The sequence below is a fragment of the Heterodontus francisci genome, chromosome 30 (genome assembly GCF_036365525.1).
Source record: "Heterodontus francisci isolate sHetFra1 chromosome 30, sHetFra1.hap1, whole genome shotgun sequence".
NCBI classification, from domain to species: domain Eukaryota; kingdom Metazoa; phylum Chordata; class Chondrichthyes; order Heterodontiformes; family Heterodontidae; genus Heterodontus; species Heterodontus francisci.
The window spans coordinates 16,619,049-16,636,411 of NC_090400.1; the positions used below are offsets into that span (position 1 = coordinate 16,619,049).

The 17,363-nt window shown below is 43.3% G+C and overlaps 1 protein-coding gene across 9 annotated transcripts in view; it reads right to left on the bottom strand.

Moving 5' to 3' along the window:
* LOC137346600 (general transcription factor II-I-like) overlaps nt 1–17,363 on the bottom strand; it is a 237,451-nt gene that overhangs the window by 65,894 nt on the left and 154,194 nt on the right. For all 9 annotated transcript variants that reach the window (XM_068010145.1, XM_068010146.1, XM_068010150.1 and 6 more), the window contains 3 exons: nt 17,099–17,160; nt 13,014–13,085; nt 2,228–2,411 (listed from right to left, as the gene is read on the bottom strand). In XM_068010145.1, the coding sequence (XP_067866246.1) occupies nt 2,228–2,411; nt 13,014–13,085; nt 17,099–17,160 (318 nt within the window). The remainder of the gene's footprint in view (nt 1–2,227; nt 2,412–13,013; nt 13,086–17,098; nt 17,161–17,363) is intronic.

Here is a 17,363-nt window from a genome sequence, read left to right on the forward strand (position 1 = left end):
AGCTCAGTCTCGGCCAGTCACGGATGAGCTGGACGTACAGCCAACAAAATCGGAACTCAGTGATGCCATTGATTCTCTAGCCAGCAGAATAGCACTTGGGAAGGACGGCATTACCCCTGAAATAATCAAGAGTGCCAAGCCTGCTATATTTTCAGCACTCTACGAACAGCTTTGCCTGTGCTGGGACGAGGGAGCAGTACCACAGGACATGCGCGATGCCAATATCACCACCCTCTATAAGAACAAGGGTGACCGCGGTGACTGCAACAACTACCGTGGAATCTCCCTGCTCAGCATAGTGGGAAAGTCTTCGCTCGAGTCGCTTTAAACAGGCTCCAGAAGCTGGCTGAGCGTGTCTACCCTGAGGCACAGTGTGGCTTTCGAGCAGAGAGATCCACCATTGACATGCTGTTCTCCCTTTGCCAGCTACAGGAGAAATGCTGCGAACAACAGATGCCCCTCTACGTTGCTTTCATTGATCTCACCAAAGCCTTTGACCTAGTCAGCAGACGTGGTCTCTTCAGACTACTAGAAAAGATCGGATGTCCACCAAAGCTACTAAGTATCACCACCTCATTCCATGACCATATGAAAGGCACAATTCAACATAGCAGCACCTCATCAGACCCCTTTCCTATCCTGAGTGGTGTGAAACAGGGCTGTGTTCTCGCACCTACACTGTTTGGGATCATCTTCTCCCTGCTGCTCTCACATGCGTTCACATGTCTTCAGAAGAAGGAATTTTCCTCCACACGAGATCAGGTGGCAGGTTGTTCAACCTTGCCCGGCTAAGAGCGAAGACCAAAGTTTGGAAAGTCCTCATCAGGGAACTTCTCTTTGCTGACGATGCTGCATTAACATCTCACACCGAAGAGTGTCTGCAGCAACTCATGGACAGGATTGCAGCTGCCTGCAACGAATTTGGCCTAACCATCAGCCGCAAGAAAACGAACATCATGGGACAGGACGTCAGAAATGCTCCATCCATCAATATCGGCGACCACGCTCTGGAAGTAGTTCAAGAGTTCACCTACTAACCTGACTCTCGATGCAGAAATCAACAAGCGCATGGGAAAGGCTTCCACTGCTAAGTCTAGACTGGCCAAGAGAGTGTGGGAAAATGGCGCATGGACAAGGAACACAAAAGTCCGAAGGTATCAAGCCTGTGTCCTCAGTACCTTGCTCTACGGCAGCGAGGCCTGGACAACGTAGGTCAGCCAAGAGCGACGTCTCAATTCATTCCATCTTCACTGCCTCCGGAGAATCCTTGGCATCAGGTGGCAGGACCGTATCTCCAACGCAGAAGTCCTCGAGGCGGCCAATATTCCCAGCATATACACCCTACTGAGCCAGCGGCGCTTGAGATGGCTTGGCCATGTGAGCCGCATGGAAGATGGCAGGATCCCCAAGGATGCATTGTACAGAGAGCTCGTCACTGGTATCAGACCCACCGGCCATCCATGTCTCTGCTTTAAAGATGTCTGCAAACACGACATGAAGTCCTGTGACATTGATCACAAGTCGTGGGAGTCAGTTGCCAGTGATCGCCAGAGCTGGCAGGCAGCCATAAAGTGTGGCGAGTCGAAGAGACTTAGCAGTTGGTAGGAAAAAAGACAGAAGCGCAAGGGGAGAGCCAACTGTGTAACAGCCCCGACAACCAATTTTATCTGCAGCACCTGTGGAAGAGTCTGTCACTCTAGAATTGGCCTTTATAGCCACTCTAGGCGCTGCTTCACAAACCACCGATCACCTCCAGGCGCTTACCCATTGTCTCTCGAGACAAGGAGTCCAAAGAAGAAGAAGAGATCACTCATCAGCAACAGCAAGTTGGGATGTACATCCAATACTGCTGTAACAAATTAAACATTTTTCAAGCCTCTCAGGGTTCACTTTGAAGCATAAATCTGCTGCTAGATACTTCCACATTTAGTAAGTATTCCAAAACTAACAAATTAAAATTAACTGCTCACTCTGAAGCTCAAAATTTAATGGTATTCAGCTCTTGCCCAAAGCTCACTCTGATCACTCAAACATTCTATTTTGATGGTACATAGCTTAAAGTAGGTTTGATCTGACTTGTGTTGTTTTCACCTCTCCCCACCATTTCTCAGTCAGACAGATCTTTTTTTTAAAATGGAGTTCAACTTAAACTGGCAACTAACACAAAGTTTAAAGTTCATACATTGCATCTTAAAAGTGCTGCAATTAAAAAGGAAACCAAACCAACCTTTTAATAACAAACTTAATCCGATTACTTGCTTGTAAGATCTTCTCTAACCTAGGAATACCATACCAAGAAGGGCTTCTGAATGGAATGTTGTCAGGTAAACCCTCCACATAGAGGTCTTTAGGATGAGATTCAAACTTACGATAAGGTACAATCATTGCTTGCGTCTGTCCCATTGCTTCAGCTGTAAGTAAGAGAAACATCAGAATTACAATAATAATAGTGTTGAAAATCCTTGTCGCAGAATCTATACCACTGCTGTTAACCCTGCACATAAATATTAGACTAAATTTGTTGAAACAGCTCATCCAGCGAGGCGACTCATGCAATCAGTGCATAGAATTGCCTCTAAAATGTCAAGAGGCCTATCTGTGATTTGAGCTCCCTTCAAACAATGCTCCATGCCAGGAACATGGGGTCACAGAATTTACCCCATGGCATTGCATTGACTCCAAAATTTTCCACAATTCCATCTCCAAATGTTAATTCACCTAAATTGCAAGTATTACATTTGTACAACTATAAACCAGAATCACTCTAGATGCTGTTCTCACACCAGCACCAATTCAGACTCATTGTTATAACCTCACAGCTGACTTATTAGACTCCGACTGATGCATACATTGACTACAGCAGGCATTGAGTACAACCTTGGACGAACTGAAGAATCACACGTTTATAATATTTTGTTCAATTACGTAAATGGCAAAAAGTGCAAAACACCCAGTTTCTTCTATTTTATACAAAATAATGGATCTCCTATGGCACAGCACAATGCAAGTCAGGGCATATGGTATCTCACTTCCACACCTACCATTGTGTTGATGTTTCCTTGTCTCACTCCTTTTCATCTTGAGGTGATAGGTGGCATGGTGTTGCAGGCAAAGGGGCTGCTGAGGACCACAGGCTACATTTTCTTGTAGCAAATGCAGGGAAAATGCAGCCCGCAACCTTCAACATCTCCTTGCATATCCCTCTCCTTAAGCCTCAACCTCACAACACTGTCCAATCTGTGTCTGTTTCCCTTACCACCACCACTTCATTCAGCGTCTCCCCTCACCTTTTTGAACTCTTAGCCCCTGTACTTGCCACTTCCCCGAATCCCACTATCCAATCCCTCCTTACCACTTTATCCTCCCAGAGTAAGCAGCACTGTAACACTATAAATAGAACATAGCACTCAATATTGTACAATCTTGTTTTACCATTTTCCTAGTTTGCTGCTGGAAATTTAGTCAAGTATGGCAACCAGAATAAGCCAGGCAGCAAGGCCCAAGCACAAGTTGGCACATGAGTGAGGCAACAGATCCAAGCCTGGAGCTGAGTAGGTACGCAAGCAGCCAGAGGTACAATGGAAGATGGATGAGGCTGAGGGAAGGCCAGCATAAATAACAGGTAAGGAATAGGGATCCAAGCTGGGAGGCCATGTAAGAACAGGCAGGCCGGGGGAAAAGAAGTAGGGTGTAAAAGGAGGTCCAGAGGCCTTTGGAGGCAGCATAAAAGTAAATTTAAACCTAAATTTAAATTGCACTGAAATAAAGCAACTAGCAACATTGGAAAATAAATGTAAAATAAAAAATTCAGTAGAAAACCAGTGTCAGAGGTTAATGTTAAAGAAAAACTTAGCTGCAGCTTCATCTAGAATAACGGACCTGGGAGACGAAGCTTGGAGGAGCCAGAGCATCACCTAGCATTGGCAGCATTGAAAAGTAAGTATACATACCTAAGGAACAAACTTTACTACCCAGGCATTGCACCCATACATGACAGAAGCATCACACAAGCAGCAAGTCTGACAAACAGTAAGTGCAGGCTACAGCAAGATGTTTAGCATATTGGTTTATTTTCAATATTGTGCCTAAAGAACTTATGTTCAACAAACAGATTGGTTGTATCCATTGTCAGAAATCACAGAATTGTTACAGCACAAAAGGTGGCCATTCGGCCTATCGTGTTTACACCGGCTCTCCGTAAGAGCAATTCACTTAGTGCCATTCTCCCAGTAACCCTGCACATTCTTCCTTTTCATATAACAGTCTTATTCCCTTTTGAATGCTTCAATTGAACCTGCCTCCACTACACACTCAGGCAGCGCATTCCAGATCTTAACCACTCGCTGTGTGAAAACGTTTTTCCTCATGTCGCTTTTGCTTCTCTTACCCATTACTTTAAATCTGCGCCCTCTCGTTCTCGATCCTTTCAAGAGTGGGAAGTTTCTCCCCATCCACTCTGTCCATACCCCTCATGATTTTGAATACCTCTATCAAATCACCTCTCAGCCTTCTCTTCTCCAAGGAAAACAGTCCTAACTTCTCCAATCTATCGTCATAACTAAAGTTCCTCGTCCCTGGAACCATTCACAATTTTTTTTTCTGTACTCTCTCCAATGCCCTCACATCTTTCCTAAAGTGCAGCGCCCAAAATTGGACGCAATACTCCAGCCGAGGCCGAACTAGTGTCTTGTATAAGTTTAACATAACTTCCTTGCTCTTGTACTCTATGCCCCTATTCAAGCAGCCCGGGATACTGTATAGTTTATCAGCCATTCTCTCAACCAGTCCTGCCACCTTCAATGACTTATGCACATATACAGCCAAGTCCCTCTGCTCTTGCACCCCTTTTAGAATTGTACCCTTTATTTTATATTATCGCTCCATGTTCTTTGTACCAAAATGAATCACTTCACATTTCTCTGCGTTGAACTTCATCTGCCACCTATCCGCCCATTCCACCAACTAAAGCCTGGCTACCTGACCCGAACCCTACTAGACCCGACAAGGTCTAAGTCATTAATATGCATCAGGAAATGCAAGGAACCCAACATTGACCCCTAGCGAACTCCATTACATACCCTCCTCCAGCCAAAAAACATCCATTAATTACTAATCTTTGTTTCCTGTCACTCAGCCAATTTTGTATCCATGTTGCTACTGTCCCTTTTATTCCATGAGCTACAAGTTTGCTCACAGGTCTGTTGTGTGGCACTGTACCAAACGTCTTTTGAAAGTCCATGTACACATCAACAGCATTGCCTTCCTCAACCCTTTCTGTTACCTCCTCAAAAAACTCCAGCAAGTTAGTTAAATATGATTTTCCCTTAAGAAATCCATGCTGGCTTTCTTTAATTGTTATGAAAACCCGACATGCCAAATGGGAAATATTGATTTCATTGATTGGAACCATGCCTGAGACTTTTGCTGGAAATTCCGCCAAATAACTTCTTTTAAAGAGTAATCTGGCAGTCAAGATGGCCATGAAAATTTGCATTTGAAACTCCAAAGGATTAGACGGGAGACATGACTGATTCAACATAGCCAGAACAATGGGTTGCTCTCTGATTAAACTATCTGAAATGACTGTCAACACAGTAGTCAAGACCAATCAACACCCATTGACATTGAAAGAGCCAAACCCCTCCAAGTGTGACTGAACAGCTTAAGTTGTGGCACCTTGAATCTCAGAATTTTCCAGAAGGGCCTCATTAACCCAACAAAGAGTTTGGGAATATCATGTGACTGCTGTACAGCTCTGAAGAGGCTAAGTTTGGTCATTCAGAAAGCAGAACAGTAACTGAGAAGCCATCCACAGATCAGTTCTCTCTCTCTCCAGTAAAGATCCAGAGAAGCCTCAGCTGCAGCTGGTAAAGATAAGTCTACAGACCCCCACAACCAACAACCAGGATACATGGGTCAAAACCCCCTCTTCTCCCTTCCAGAGCCTGAAAAGCAAGCCCGAACCGTGCACGTGGCCCAGCAAGGACTTCAGGACTACAATTTCAACTAAGGACTCTGGGACTGCTGAACTGTATTTAAATTCCATTTATTTCAGACTCTTATCCAACCACCCAACTCTGTTTCCCTCTGTGGTATATTTGTGTGTGTGTGTTTCTCATGTGAATGTGAGCATGGATGTGTCGCTTATTTTAGTAATTTTAACCTGTTTAGTGTGATATGGATAATAAACTTACTTCTTTGTTTAAACTCAAGAAAACCTGTCTGATTGGTTATTTGGCAATTATATTAAAGGAACAGGAGTAAGGGCTCACTGAAGTGATAAGTTCAATCACTGTTTTTAAAAAAAAAGGATAAACCCTGTTGTGGTCAAACCAGAGAAGAGGTGAAAGGGGAGCCTGAGACCCCCCTCCTCACCTGGTAGTAATATAATTAACCTGCATTTGCCCATGTGACTATTAATTTTGTCCCGAATTATTCTGTCTAAAAGTTTCCCCACCACGAAAGTTAAACTGACTGGCCTGTAGTTGCTGGACTTGTCCTTTACACCCTTTTTTTAAACACGGGTGTAACGTTTGCAATTCTCCAGTCCTCTGGCACCACCCCCGAGAGTCTATGGAAGATTAAAAAATTATGGCCACTGTCTGTGATTTCCAACCTCACTTCCCTCAGTACCCTTGGATGTAAAGCGTGGTTACCTGACCCGAACCCGACGACGTGTCGAGTTCGGGTCAGGTCTCTTTTCTGGGTCCAGCGTTCAGACTCTGGTCAGGTCGGGCGTGGACAGTGCTGCCTTGTTCCAGGAAGTAATCTTCAAATGAACATTCAGGACGTCAAGGTGGGAAAAGTACAGTCCGGTCTCCGCGCTCTGCAGTAAAGCCTGGCCACCCGACCAATCCCGACCACATGTGTCGGGCTCGGGCATATAAAAAAATTAAAGGACTCGTGCCTGGGTCGGGTTCAGGTTGGCTGTTGCTGTGTCTGGCCCGGGTCAGGTTTTAATTTTATACCTGAACCAGGCTTTACCTGGATACATCTCATCTGGTCCTGGTGTTTTATCGACTTTAGATACAAGACAGCTAATCTAATATGTCATCAATTTTAAAGCCTTCTAGTGCCTGAATTACCTCCTCCTCCACCATTGCCTGGGTTGCATCTTCTTCCTTAGTAAAGACAGATGCAAAGTGTTCATTTAATACCTCAGCTACACCCTCTGCCTCCATGCATAAATCCCCTTGATGGTCCCTAATCGGCCCAACTCCTCCTCTTACCACCCCCTTTTACTATTTGTGTGTTTATAGTAAACTTTGGGAGTCCCTTTAATGTTAGCTGCCTGTCCCTTTTCATACTCTCTCTTTGCTTCTCTCATCTTTTTCACTTCCCCTCTGGACCTTCTATATTCAGTCTGGTTCTCAATAGTATTTTCTACCCAAGATCTGTCATAAGCACACTTTTTTCCTTCTTTATCTTAATCTCTACCTCTTTTGTCATCCAGGAAACTCTGGATTTGTTTACCCTGCCTTTTCCCTTTGAGAGAACATACCTTTATCATGCCCGAACTCTCTCTTCTTTGAAGGTAGCCCATTGTTCAACTACTGTTTTTCCTGCCAAGCTTTGACTCCAATTTATTCGCCCCAGCTCTGTTCTCAACCCACTGAAGTTGGCTTCCCCCCAGATAATTATTCTTACTCTGGATTGTTCGTTGTCCTTTTCCATAGTCAACTTAAACCTTATGATACAATGATCACTGTCGCCTAAATAATTTCCTACTGATACTTGATCCACTTGGCCCACCTCATTCCCAAGAACCAGGTCTCGTAGTGCCTCCTTTCTCATTGGACTAGAAACATACTGCCGTAGAAAATTTTCTTGAACACACTCTAGGAACTCTTGCCCCTCAGTGTCCTTCACACTACTAAAATCCCAGTCTATCCTTGGATAATTTAAGTCCCCCATTATAACTACTCTATAATTTTTGCACCTCTCCAACTTCCTTGCAAATTTGTTCCTCCACATCCTTCCCACTAGTTGGTGGCTGAAAGACAACACCAAGCCATGTAACTGCACTTTTTTTGTTCCTTAGCTCTAGCAAATTGATTCTGTCCTCAACCCCTCTGGGACATTCTTTTTCTCCAGCAATACAATGCTCTCCTTAACCAATACCACCACCCTCCCTCTTCTTTCCCTTTCCTAAACACCTTGTATCCGGGAATATTCAATATCCAGTCTTACCCTTCATTGAGCCAGGTCTCATAGCCACAACATATTTCCACGTCAATCTGCGTCTGTAAGTCACCAATCTTAACAACACTCCATGCATTCACGTACGTGCATATTAACCCTGATTTAGACTTTATTACTTTCTCCCTTATTCTGACCCCACCTAATAACTTACAATTCTCTCTCTCAGTATTCAGTGCACCTTCTCTGATATTTCCTCCTGGTTCCCTCACCTCTGCCAAGTTAGTTTAAACCCTCCCCAATAGTACTAGCAAATCACCCTGCAAGGAAATTTGTCCCAGCTTCCCAGGAATCTAAAACCCTCCCTCCTGCACAATCTTTCCAGCCACGCGTTCATCTGCACTATCCTCCTATTTCTATACTCACTTGCGCGTGGTACTGGGAGTAATCTGGAGATTACTACTTTTGAGGTCCTGCTCGCTAACTTCTTACCGAGCTCACTAAACTCCTTCGGCAGGACCACATCCCTCTTCCTGCCTATGTTGTTCATACCAATGTGATCCACGACTGCTGACTGTTCACCCTCCCCGCCCACCCTCAGAGTGCTCTGCAGCTGTTCAGTAACATCCTTGACCCAGGCACCAGGCAAGCAACATACCATCCTGGATTCACTTCTGCGGCCAAAGAAACGCCTGTCTGTTCCTCTGACTATCGAATCTCCTATCACTCTTCCAGTCTTCCTTGTACCACCCGTTCTGCCATGGCCTTGGCTCTGGTTGCACTCCCCAGATGAACAATCACCATCCTCAGTATAAACCCTGCTGTTATTAAAACCCCTACCAACAGTAATAATAACCTTATTACTGCTAAAACTAATCTTTACCAATACTAATCTACCTCACCACTACTAATATACCCTAACAATACTAAAACGCTAATAGTAGTAATAACCTCACCAATAGTAATAAACTTTATTTTAAAATAAAAGACAAGACTCACCAGTTACCCACTTGTTACTTGTGATTAATACTTAATATTTTTAACATGGTTAAACTCCCTGCTGTTTAAACTGAGGTCCTAAGTTGCAATACTCAGAAGCCAATCAACTCACCTCTTTCCTCTGATGTCACGGTTTGATTTGTTTTCTTGTTTCAAACTCCGGTGGGTAGAGGTAGGCTCCTCGCAGGTCTGCTGCTGCTCCTGACTCTCTCCAGGTAAGTGAAAGGCCCCGAGCCTGGGTCTGGATTTACCCTCTCCCTGGTAGGCTCCTCACAGGTCCGCCGCTGCCGCCACCACTCCCAACTCTCTCCAGATAAGTGATCTGCATGGAGACTATGCGCCGGAGTTTGTAAAAAAAAAAAATCACATATTTACCTGGAGGGAGTCTGGAGTGGTGGTGGCAGCGGTGGACCTGCATGGAGACAAGTACCTCTACATACCGGAGTTCGAAAAAAATCATCAAACCGTGGCATGACAGGAAAGCGGTGAGTTGTTTGGCTGGTGAGCATCTGCTGCTTAGGAACTGAGTCTAAACTGCTTAGGAACTGAGTCTAAACAACTGGGAGTTTAAAAATGTTAAAAATATTAAGTACTAATAACAAATGGCAAGTGGGTAGCTGGTGAGTCTTATCTTTTATTTTTAAGATAAGGTTTATTACTATTGGTGAAGTTATTAGTATTATTGGTAAAAGTTGTATTGATAGGGTATATTAATAGGGTTATGGTAGATTAGTATTGGTAAAGTTTAATATTAGCAGTAGGAAGGTTATTACCCATTGTCTCTTGAGACAAGGAGGCCAAAGAAGAAGAAGGTTATTACTATTGGTAGGGTTATTATTATTAGCAGCAGCAGGGTTTATTAGTAGCAGGATTTAGTTGTAGTATCAAGGTTACTATCTAATAGATAGAGGAATGGCAGGGCTGCTCCAATCTCTACAGTGCACATCCTGTGCTATGTGGTAACACCAGGATGCTTCCCGGGTTGTGGATAAAAGTGTCGTCAGTTGCTGCAGCTCAAGCTCAGAGTTGCAGAACTTGGGCAACAGCTGCATCACTGTGGCATATCTGTGAGGATGAGAGCTTTATGGAGAGCACGTTTATAGATGTGGTCATCCTACAGCTTAAGAGTATGCAGGCAGAGGGGTAACGGGTGACTACCAGACAGTCAGGAAGTAACAGGCAGGTAGTGCAGGAGATCCTTGAGCGCATCTCACTCTCTAACAGGTATTCAGTTCTGAATACGGAGGATGGTGATTGTTCATCTGGGGAGTGCAACCAGAGCCAAGGCCATGGCACCACAGGTGGGTCAGCTGCACAGAAGGCACAAGGAAGACTGGAGGGCAATAGTCATAGGAGATTCGATAGTCAGGGGAACAGACAGGCGTTTGTCACTGCAGACATGGATCCAGGATAGTATGTTGCCTCCCTGGTGCCAGGATCAAGGATGTCACTGATCAGCTGCAGAGCATCCTGAGAGGAGAGGGTGAACAGCCAGCAGTTGTGGTCCATATTGGTACAACATAGGTAGGAAGAGGATGTGGTCCTGCAGAAAGAGTTTAGTGAGCTTGGTAAGAAATTAGCAAGCAGGACCTCAAAAGTAGTAATTTCCAGATTACTCCCAGTGCCACGGGCAGGTGTGTACACAAATAGAAGGATAAGACAGATGACAACGTGGCTGGAATGATGGTGCAGGAGGGAGGGCTTTAGATTCTTGGCACATTGGGACCGGCTATGGGGGAAATGGGACCTGCACAGGCCGGACAGGTTGCACATGAACAGAGCCGGGATGGAGTTTGTTGCAGGCTGTTTTGCTAGTGCTGTTGGGGTTTAAACTAGTTTGGCAGGGAGTTGGGGACCTGACAGTAGATTCAGTTGGGACAAAACCAGAAATGAAAATGGAAGGCAGAAAATTAGTGGATGAGTCTGGAAGTCAGAGGAAACAAACGTTAGAAAATAGAGGAAGAGAGCTTGGCAGTGCTCAAGGGTATCTACTTCAATGCAAGGAGTATAGAAAATAAAGCAGATGAGCTGAGGGCACAGATAGACACATGGCAGTATGATATCATAGCTATTACAGAAATAGTTACAATCCAGCCTAACGAAACTGGACAAGGATAGCTTAACCCACTTTGTACGGTTATATTCATTCTTCAAATGAAATGAATTCTCCGAACACCACAGAAACAAAATTAGGTCAGAATTTGTTCTGAAGAAAACATGGTGCTATGCATGCTCTCAATTATCTTCCAACTTCAGATGTTTCAGGTAGTGCTTTATACGGCATTCTGCTCCAGAATCCTATAGTCTTAATCGTGCACTTGAATACTAGTTCAATTTGTCCTACAGCTAGGCTCTGCTAACGAATCAAAATCCTAAAACATGGAAATATTACATAAAAGGTTTGAGTGGATGGTCACGCAGGAACATGAGGCATGGAATAAGCATGTCAAAGAATAAAATTCATTCAATAAGGTGGATCATTTATTTTCTTAATTCAGCAATTGAAGAGGAGTGTCAAACTCATTTTATATGGTGGGCCTGATCCGATATTCTGGCACAAGGCATGGGTCATATTCAACAAAATTTATTGAAACAGCAATAGATGAAGCTAAACCAGATTAGGTACTATAGGAAATTCCTTAATTAGTTCATTTTATTGGTTCATCTTCAATTATTCCACTTTTTTTATATTTAACAGATATAAATATTGGAACATTTATGTACCTTTTTTCAAGTTCTTGCCCCTCCTTTCCCATTGGGATGTACAGTACATTTTCTTCATTGCATAGAAATTTTAATTTTCAATTTTAACTCCTGACTTGTGCCTTGTAGATGGTGGACAGGCTTTGGGGAGTCAGGTGGTGAGATACTCGCTGTAGAATTCTCAGCCTCTGACTGGCTCTTGTCGCCACAGTATTTATATGGCTGGTCCAGTTAAGATTCTGGTCAATGTTAACTCTCAGGATTTTGATGGGGGTAATTCAGCAATGGTAATGCTGTTGAATGCTAAGAGGAGATGGTTAGATTCTCTCTTGTTGGAGATGGTCATTGCCTGGCACTTGTGTGGCATGAATGTTACTTGCCACTTATCAGCCCAAACCTAAACGTTGTCCAGGTTTTGCTGCATGTAGGCACAGATTGCTTCAGTATTTCAGGAGTTGTGAATGGTACTGAACAATGTGCAATCATCAGTAAACATCCCCACTTCTGACCTTATGATGGAGGGAAGGTTATTGATGAAGCAGATGAAGATGGTTGGGCCTAGGACAATTTAACCACTTAAAACTCCTGGTGGATAATAGACTAAAATGATTGTTACAATCCAATTGCTTTGAGCCAAAATACTCTGTTATAAGTCAGCTACAGACTCGATAGATTCTGGCTGTGGGCTAACTCCTTGGCAGGCAATTCATTTCCAAGGCCACCACTTAACATCCAAAGCAGATTCCCAAACACTGTTGTTGAACAAATAAAAAATAATTTTAAAGGACTTCAAATTATGATTCATTATAGTAACTCATGGCACTCTATTGCTAGGTAATGGTTTTATTGTTAGCTATGTGAACAAAGTTGGATTTCTTCTGAACCTCAGAGATACCACAAAGATGGCAAGCAATGTGGATTAGTGTCCTTGACTACAAAGAAAAAGAACTGGTATTTCAGCATATGACCATAAATGATAAATAATAAGCTAGAGAATGCCATAAATTGCTTCTTTTATAAACTATTAACATTGGAAGCCCAGGATCAACGATTGCATCGAATCAGTAAAAGTAACCCACTGTAGAAGCTGGGCATTTCAATTTCATCGGTCAGTTTAGCTAAGAAAGAGGTGAATTCAACTAAAAGACACTTGGGATGTTAAGAAAAAGTACCATATTTTTTGCTGAAAAGTTCTTCGACCATTCTCCTTAGTTTAGTGATTCTGGTATTCCACTCTTCTTTTGCTGGAAAACGAAAATGAGAATGTTTATAATTCTCTAAAATCATCAGAATTCCTTATCTAACAAATAATTTCCAAGTTAATTACTTAAACATACACAAAATAGAAATCAACCACAAAGTTAACACTCGCTGTAATTTTAAGATGTATGCAAATTGTTTTAGTGAAGCATTTAACACATTAATCAGGAAACGATAAGCATGAATAAGTCTACCAGTATTTTCCATTAACTAAATTAACCATTAAATGATTACTTTTCATCTGTGTTCACTATGGAGAAGGACGATGTAGGTGTAGAGATCAGGGAGGGGGATTGTGATATACTTGAACATATTAGCATTGAAAGGGAGGAAGTATTAGCTTTTTTAGCAGGTTTAAAAGTAGATAAATCCCCAGGCCCAGATGAGATGTATCCCAGGCTGGTATGTGAGGCAAGGGAGGAGATAGCAGGGGCTCTGACACAAATTTTCAAATCCTCTCTGGCCACAGGAGAGGTACCAGAGGACTGGAGGACAGCGAATGTGGTACCATTATTCAAGAAGGGTAGCAGGTAATTACAGGCCAGTGAGTCCAACATCAGTGGTAGGGAAACTATTGGAAAAAATTCTGAGGGACGGGATTAATCTCACTTGGAGAGGCAGGGATTAATCAAGGATAGACAGCATGGCTTTGTCAGGGGCAGATCATGTCCTACAAACTTGAGTGAATTTTTCGAAGAGGTGACTAGATGTGTAGATGAGGGTAAGGCAGTTGATGTAGTCTGCATGGACTTCAGTAAAGCTTTTGATAAGGTCCCACATGGGAGACTGGTTAAGAAGGTAAGAGCCTATGGGATCCAGGGCAATTTGGCAAATTGGATCCAAAATTGGCTTAGTGGCAGGAGGCAGAGGGTGATGGTCGAAGGTTGTTTTTGCGACTGGAAGCCTGTGACCAGTGGCGTACCACAGGGATCGGTGCTGGGACCCTTGCTGTTTGCAGTGTACATTAATGATTTAGACGTGAATACAGGAGGCATGGATAAGTAAGTGCGTAGATGACACAAAAATTGGTGGTGTCGTAAATAGTGAGCAGGAAAGCCTTAGATTACAGGACGATATAGACGGGCTGGTAAGATGGACGGAGCTGTGGCAAATGGAATTTAATCCTGAGAAGTGTGAGGTGATGCATTTCGGGAGGACTAACAAGGCATGGGAATATACAATGGATGGTAGGACCCTGGGAAGTACAGAGGGTCAGAAAGACCTTGGTGTACTTGTCCATAGATCACTGAAGGCAGAAGCACAGGTAAGTAAGGTGGTTAGGAAGGCATATGGGATACTTGCCTTTATTAGCCGACGCATAGTTCTGGGCACCACACTATAGGAAGGATGTGATTGCACTGGAGAGGGTGCAGAGCAGATTCACCAGGATGTTGCCTGGACTGGAGCATTTCAGCTATGAAGAGAGACTGAAAAGGCTAGGGTTGTTTTCCTTAGACCAGAGAAGGCTGAGGGGAGATATGATTGAAGTGTAGATAGGAAGAAATTTTTTCCCTTAGCGGAGGTGTCAATAACCAGGCAGCATAGATTTAAGGTAAGGGGCAGGAAGTTTAGAGGGGATTTGAGGAAAACCTTTTTCACCCAGAGGGTGGTTGGAATCTGGAACGCACTGCCTGAAGAGGTGGTAGAGGCAGGAACCCTCACAACATTTAAGTAGCATTTAGAGGAGCACTTGAAAAACCATAGTATACAAGGCTAGGGGCCAAGTGCTGGAAAATGGGATTAGAATAGTTAGGTGTTTGATGGCCAACGCGGACACGATGGGCTGAAGGGCCTGTTTCTGTGCTGTATAACTCTTATGACTCTATAACTAGATACATCGGTCAGATGATAAGATACAAAACCAGTTATTTATTACACTTCTACAAAAAAATTTTTAAACAGGATAGGGTGTCCAAACCTTTTCTCTTAGTGGACCACTAAGCTGCATAGCACAGCACCGGATGGCCAAATATAACAGCAATATAAAATGCCAGACTAATTGGATACTTTAGAAGGTAAGTCTCTAAACTATTAGAAAAATGATTTTTTTTTAGAAAAAAGCTCTCCATGAGCATTTTCTTTTATTCAATGTCTTTTGTCTTTTCTCATCATCTTAGAAAAACATCTCAATAATTTCTATTAACTTGTTTTTTTTGGCATTACTTGCTATTTCAATGTTTTATGTAAGAGATTTTCCATTATTAAGAGAATAGGAAGATAGGACTGGAAATTAAATCATGTTGAATACTTTAGAAATGACAATATGGTCTATCAAATTAGAATGCTGATGGTGTGAAAGGCAAGGACAAGAGATCCTATCACATATCTGAGCAAGGCAAGGCAGGTAAAGGGATGGGAGACAAGGGTTCTGCAATGACAGTGGAAGGGAATCCCTAAGGAAAAGGGAGGATATTTTGGAAGCTCTGGTTGGAAGGTGGCATCAGAGCAGATAGAGGGGAAACAAGAGAAATTGAAAGGGGAATGCAGTTTTTTTTTTAAAATAAGAATTGGGGTCGGTTGATGTGTAATTAATGTCAGTGGACAGCTTAGGTAGGATTTTCCTTTAAGGGTCAGGACCCTGGCATCAGGTTCAAATGCAGTTCACATCATCTGAGGTGGGAGCTGCTGATGCCTGCAGAGAGGGAGGCACGCCTCACAATGGAGGCATGCTCTGAAGACGAGGAAGAAAAAATTGTATTTAAAAAAGGCCAAAACTGCCAGGCCATGATCATGCAGGAGCAACCCCTTTGCTAGACAGCCAATAGCCGCAGCTGTGGCCCGACAGCCATGATGAGTGCGGATGGTGGGTCCCCGCCAGGATAAAATGCAACACACATCACCCTCCTCTCCCACCAGGAGGCCAACTTGTTCAGCTGACTATTTCAGCAGCAGTGTGGGCCCTGCCTGCCAACTAGAAAATTCTAGTCAGCATGGGAGGAGGGTTCTTACAAGGCCGCTTAATTCCCTCAACTGGCACTGCTTGGAAGGTGGGTTTGTTCTCCTTAAAGCACATGTCTCTAAAGGGTCTTGATAGAGTAAATAGGAAGAAAGTGATTCCAGTGGCAGAAATCATTAACACGTTTAAGGTAATTGGCAAAAGAACCAGATGCAAGAGGAGGAGACTTTTTTATGCAGTGAGTCATGATGTGGATAAACCAGCTGAAAGGGTGGTGGAAACAGATTCAATAATTACTTTCGAAAAGGAACTGGATAAATACTTGAAGGGGAAAAAATTGCAGGGCGATGCGGAAAGGGCAGGGGAATGGCACTAACTGGATAGTTCTTTCAAAGATCTGGCACAGACACAATGGATCAAATGGCCTCCTTCTGTGCTTATCATTCTATAGGTGATACCTTTTATCTGGAGCAAAGTGAGTGAAGCTGAAGGAAAACTTGTCAAATGTGAGAATAAGTTCAGTAAGGCAGAAGAGACTTGTGGTAGATGGGATGGGTTGGGCTGTTGTTCAAAGAAGCATCAGAAGGTCCACAAGTCATCATGCTGAGGGACAGAGTTTTATCAGCTGATTCATAATGAAAAGGAGATGGTTAGGAACATATAACTGAAATCTGTGGAAGCGAGAGGGCACCAAAAGAGTTGCAGATATATGTGGGTAAGGACTGGACAAGGGGGGTAAAAGTCAATGAAGGAGATTTGGTGGGATAGGAGCAGGCTGAAAAGATCAGTCTACGTCGACAATCTCACTTGTGGATCGTGGGGAGGAGGTAAAAGCAGATGGTGTAGGGGAAGAGAATTGTGGGCTTAGGAAGAGGGAGAATGGGGTAGTGGAAAATCGCCAAAGGATATAAGGCTAAGGAGGCTCTGGAAAATCATGGCTTGCTGTTCAGTAGTGGGGCCATGGTACAGGTGGAGGTAGTTGTTGTTGTCAGAATTGGCATTCGGCCTCTTCAATGTAAACAGAAGTCCTTTTGCCATTCAACTGCACCGCCTTTTCTGGTTTTGTACTAAATGGAGTACATACAAAGTTTGAAGTCATACCCCCTGGGACAGTTTTGTCTGGAGTTGTTTCTTCACGTTCACTTGATGATAACAGTTCTGGTCTGGAGGAACAAAGATATTAAACAAAATTGATTTCCAATACACCTGTAAAAGCATACACTGTTAATTGCACCATTACCTGCAGCAACTGGTCATGAAACAAGAGAATTCTGCGAGTACTTTATTTTACAGCAAAAAAAAACAATAACTGCCAGACTAAACAAAACCATTAAAATTTCTTTAACATATCTGAATTCCTTTGAAA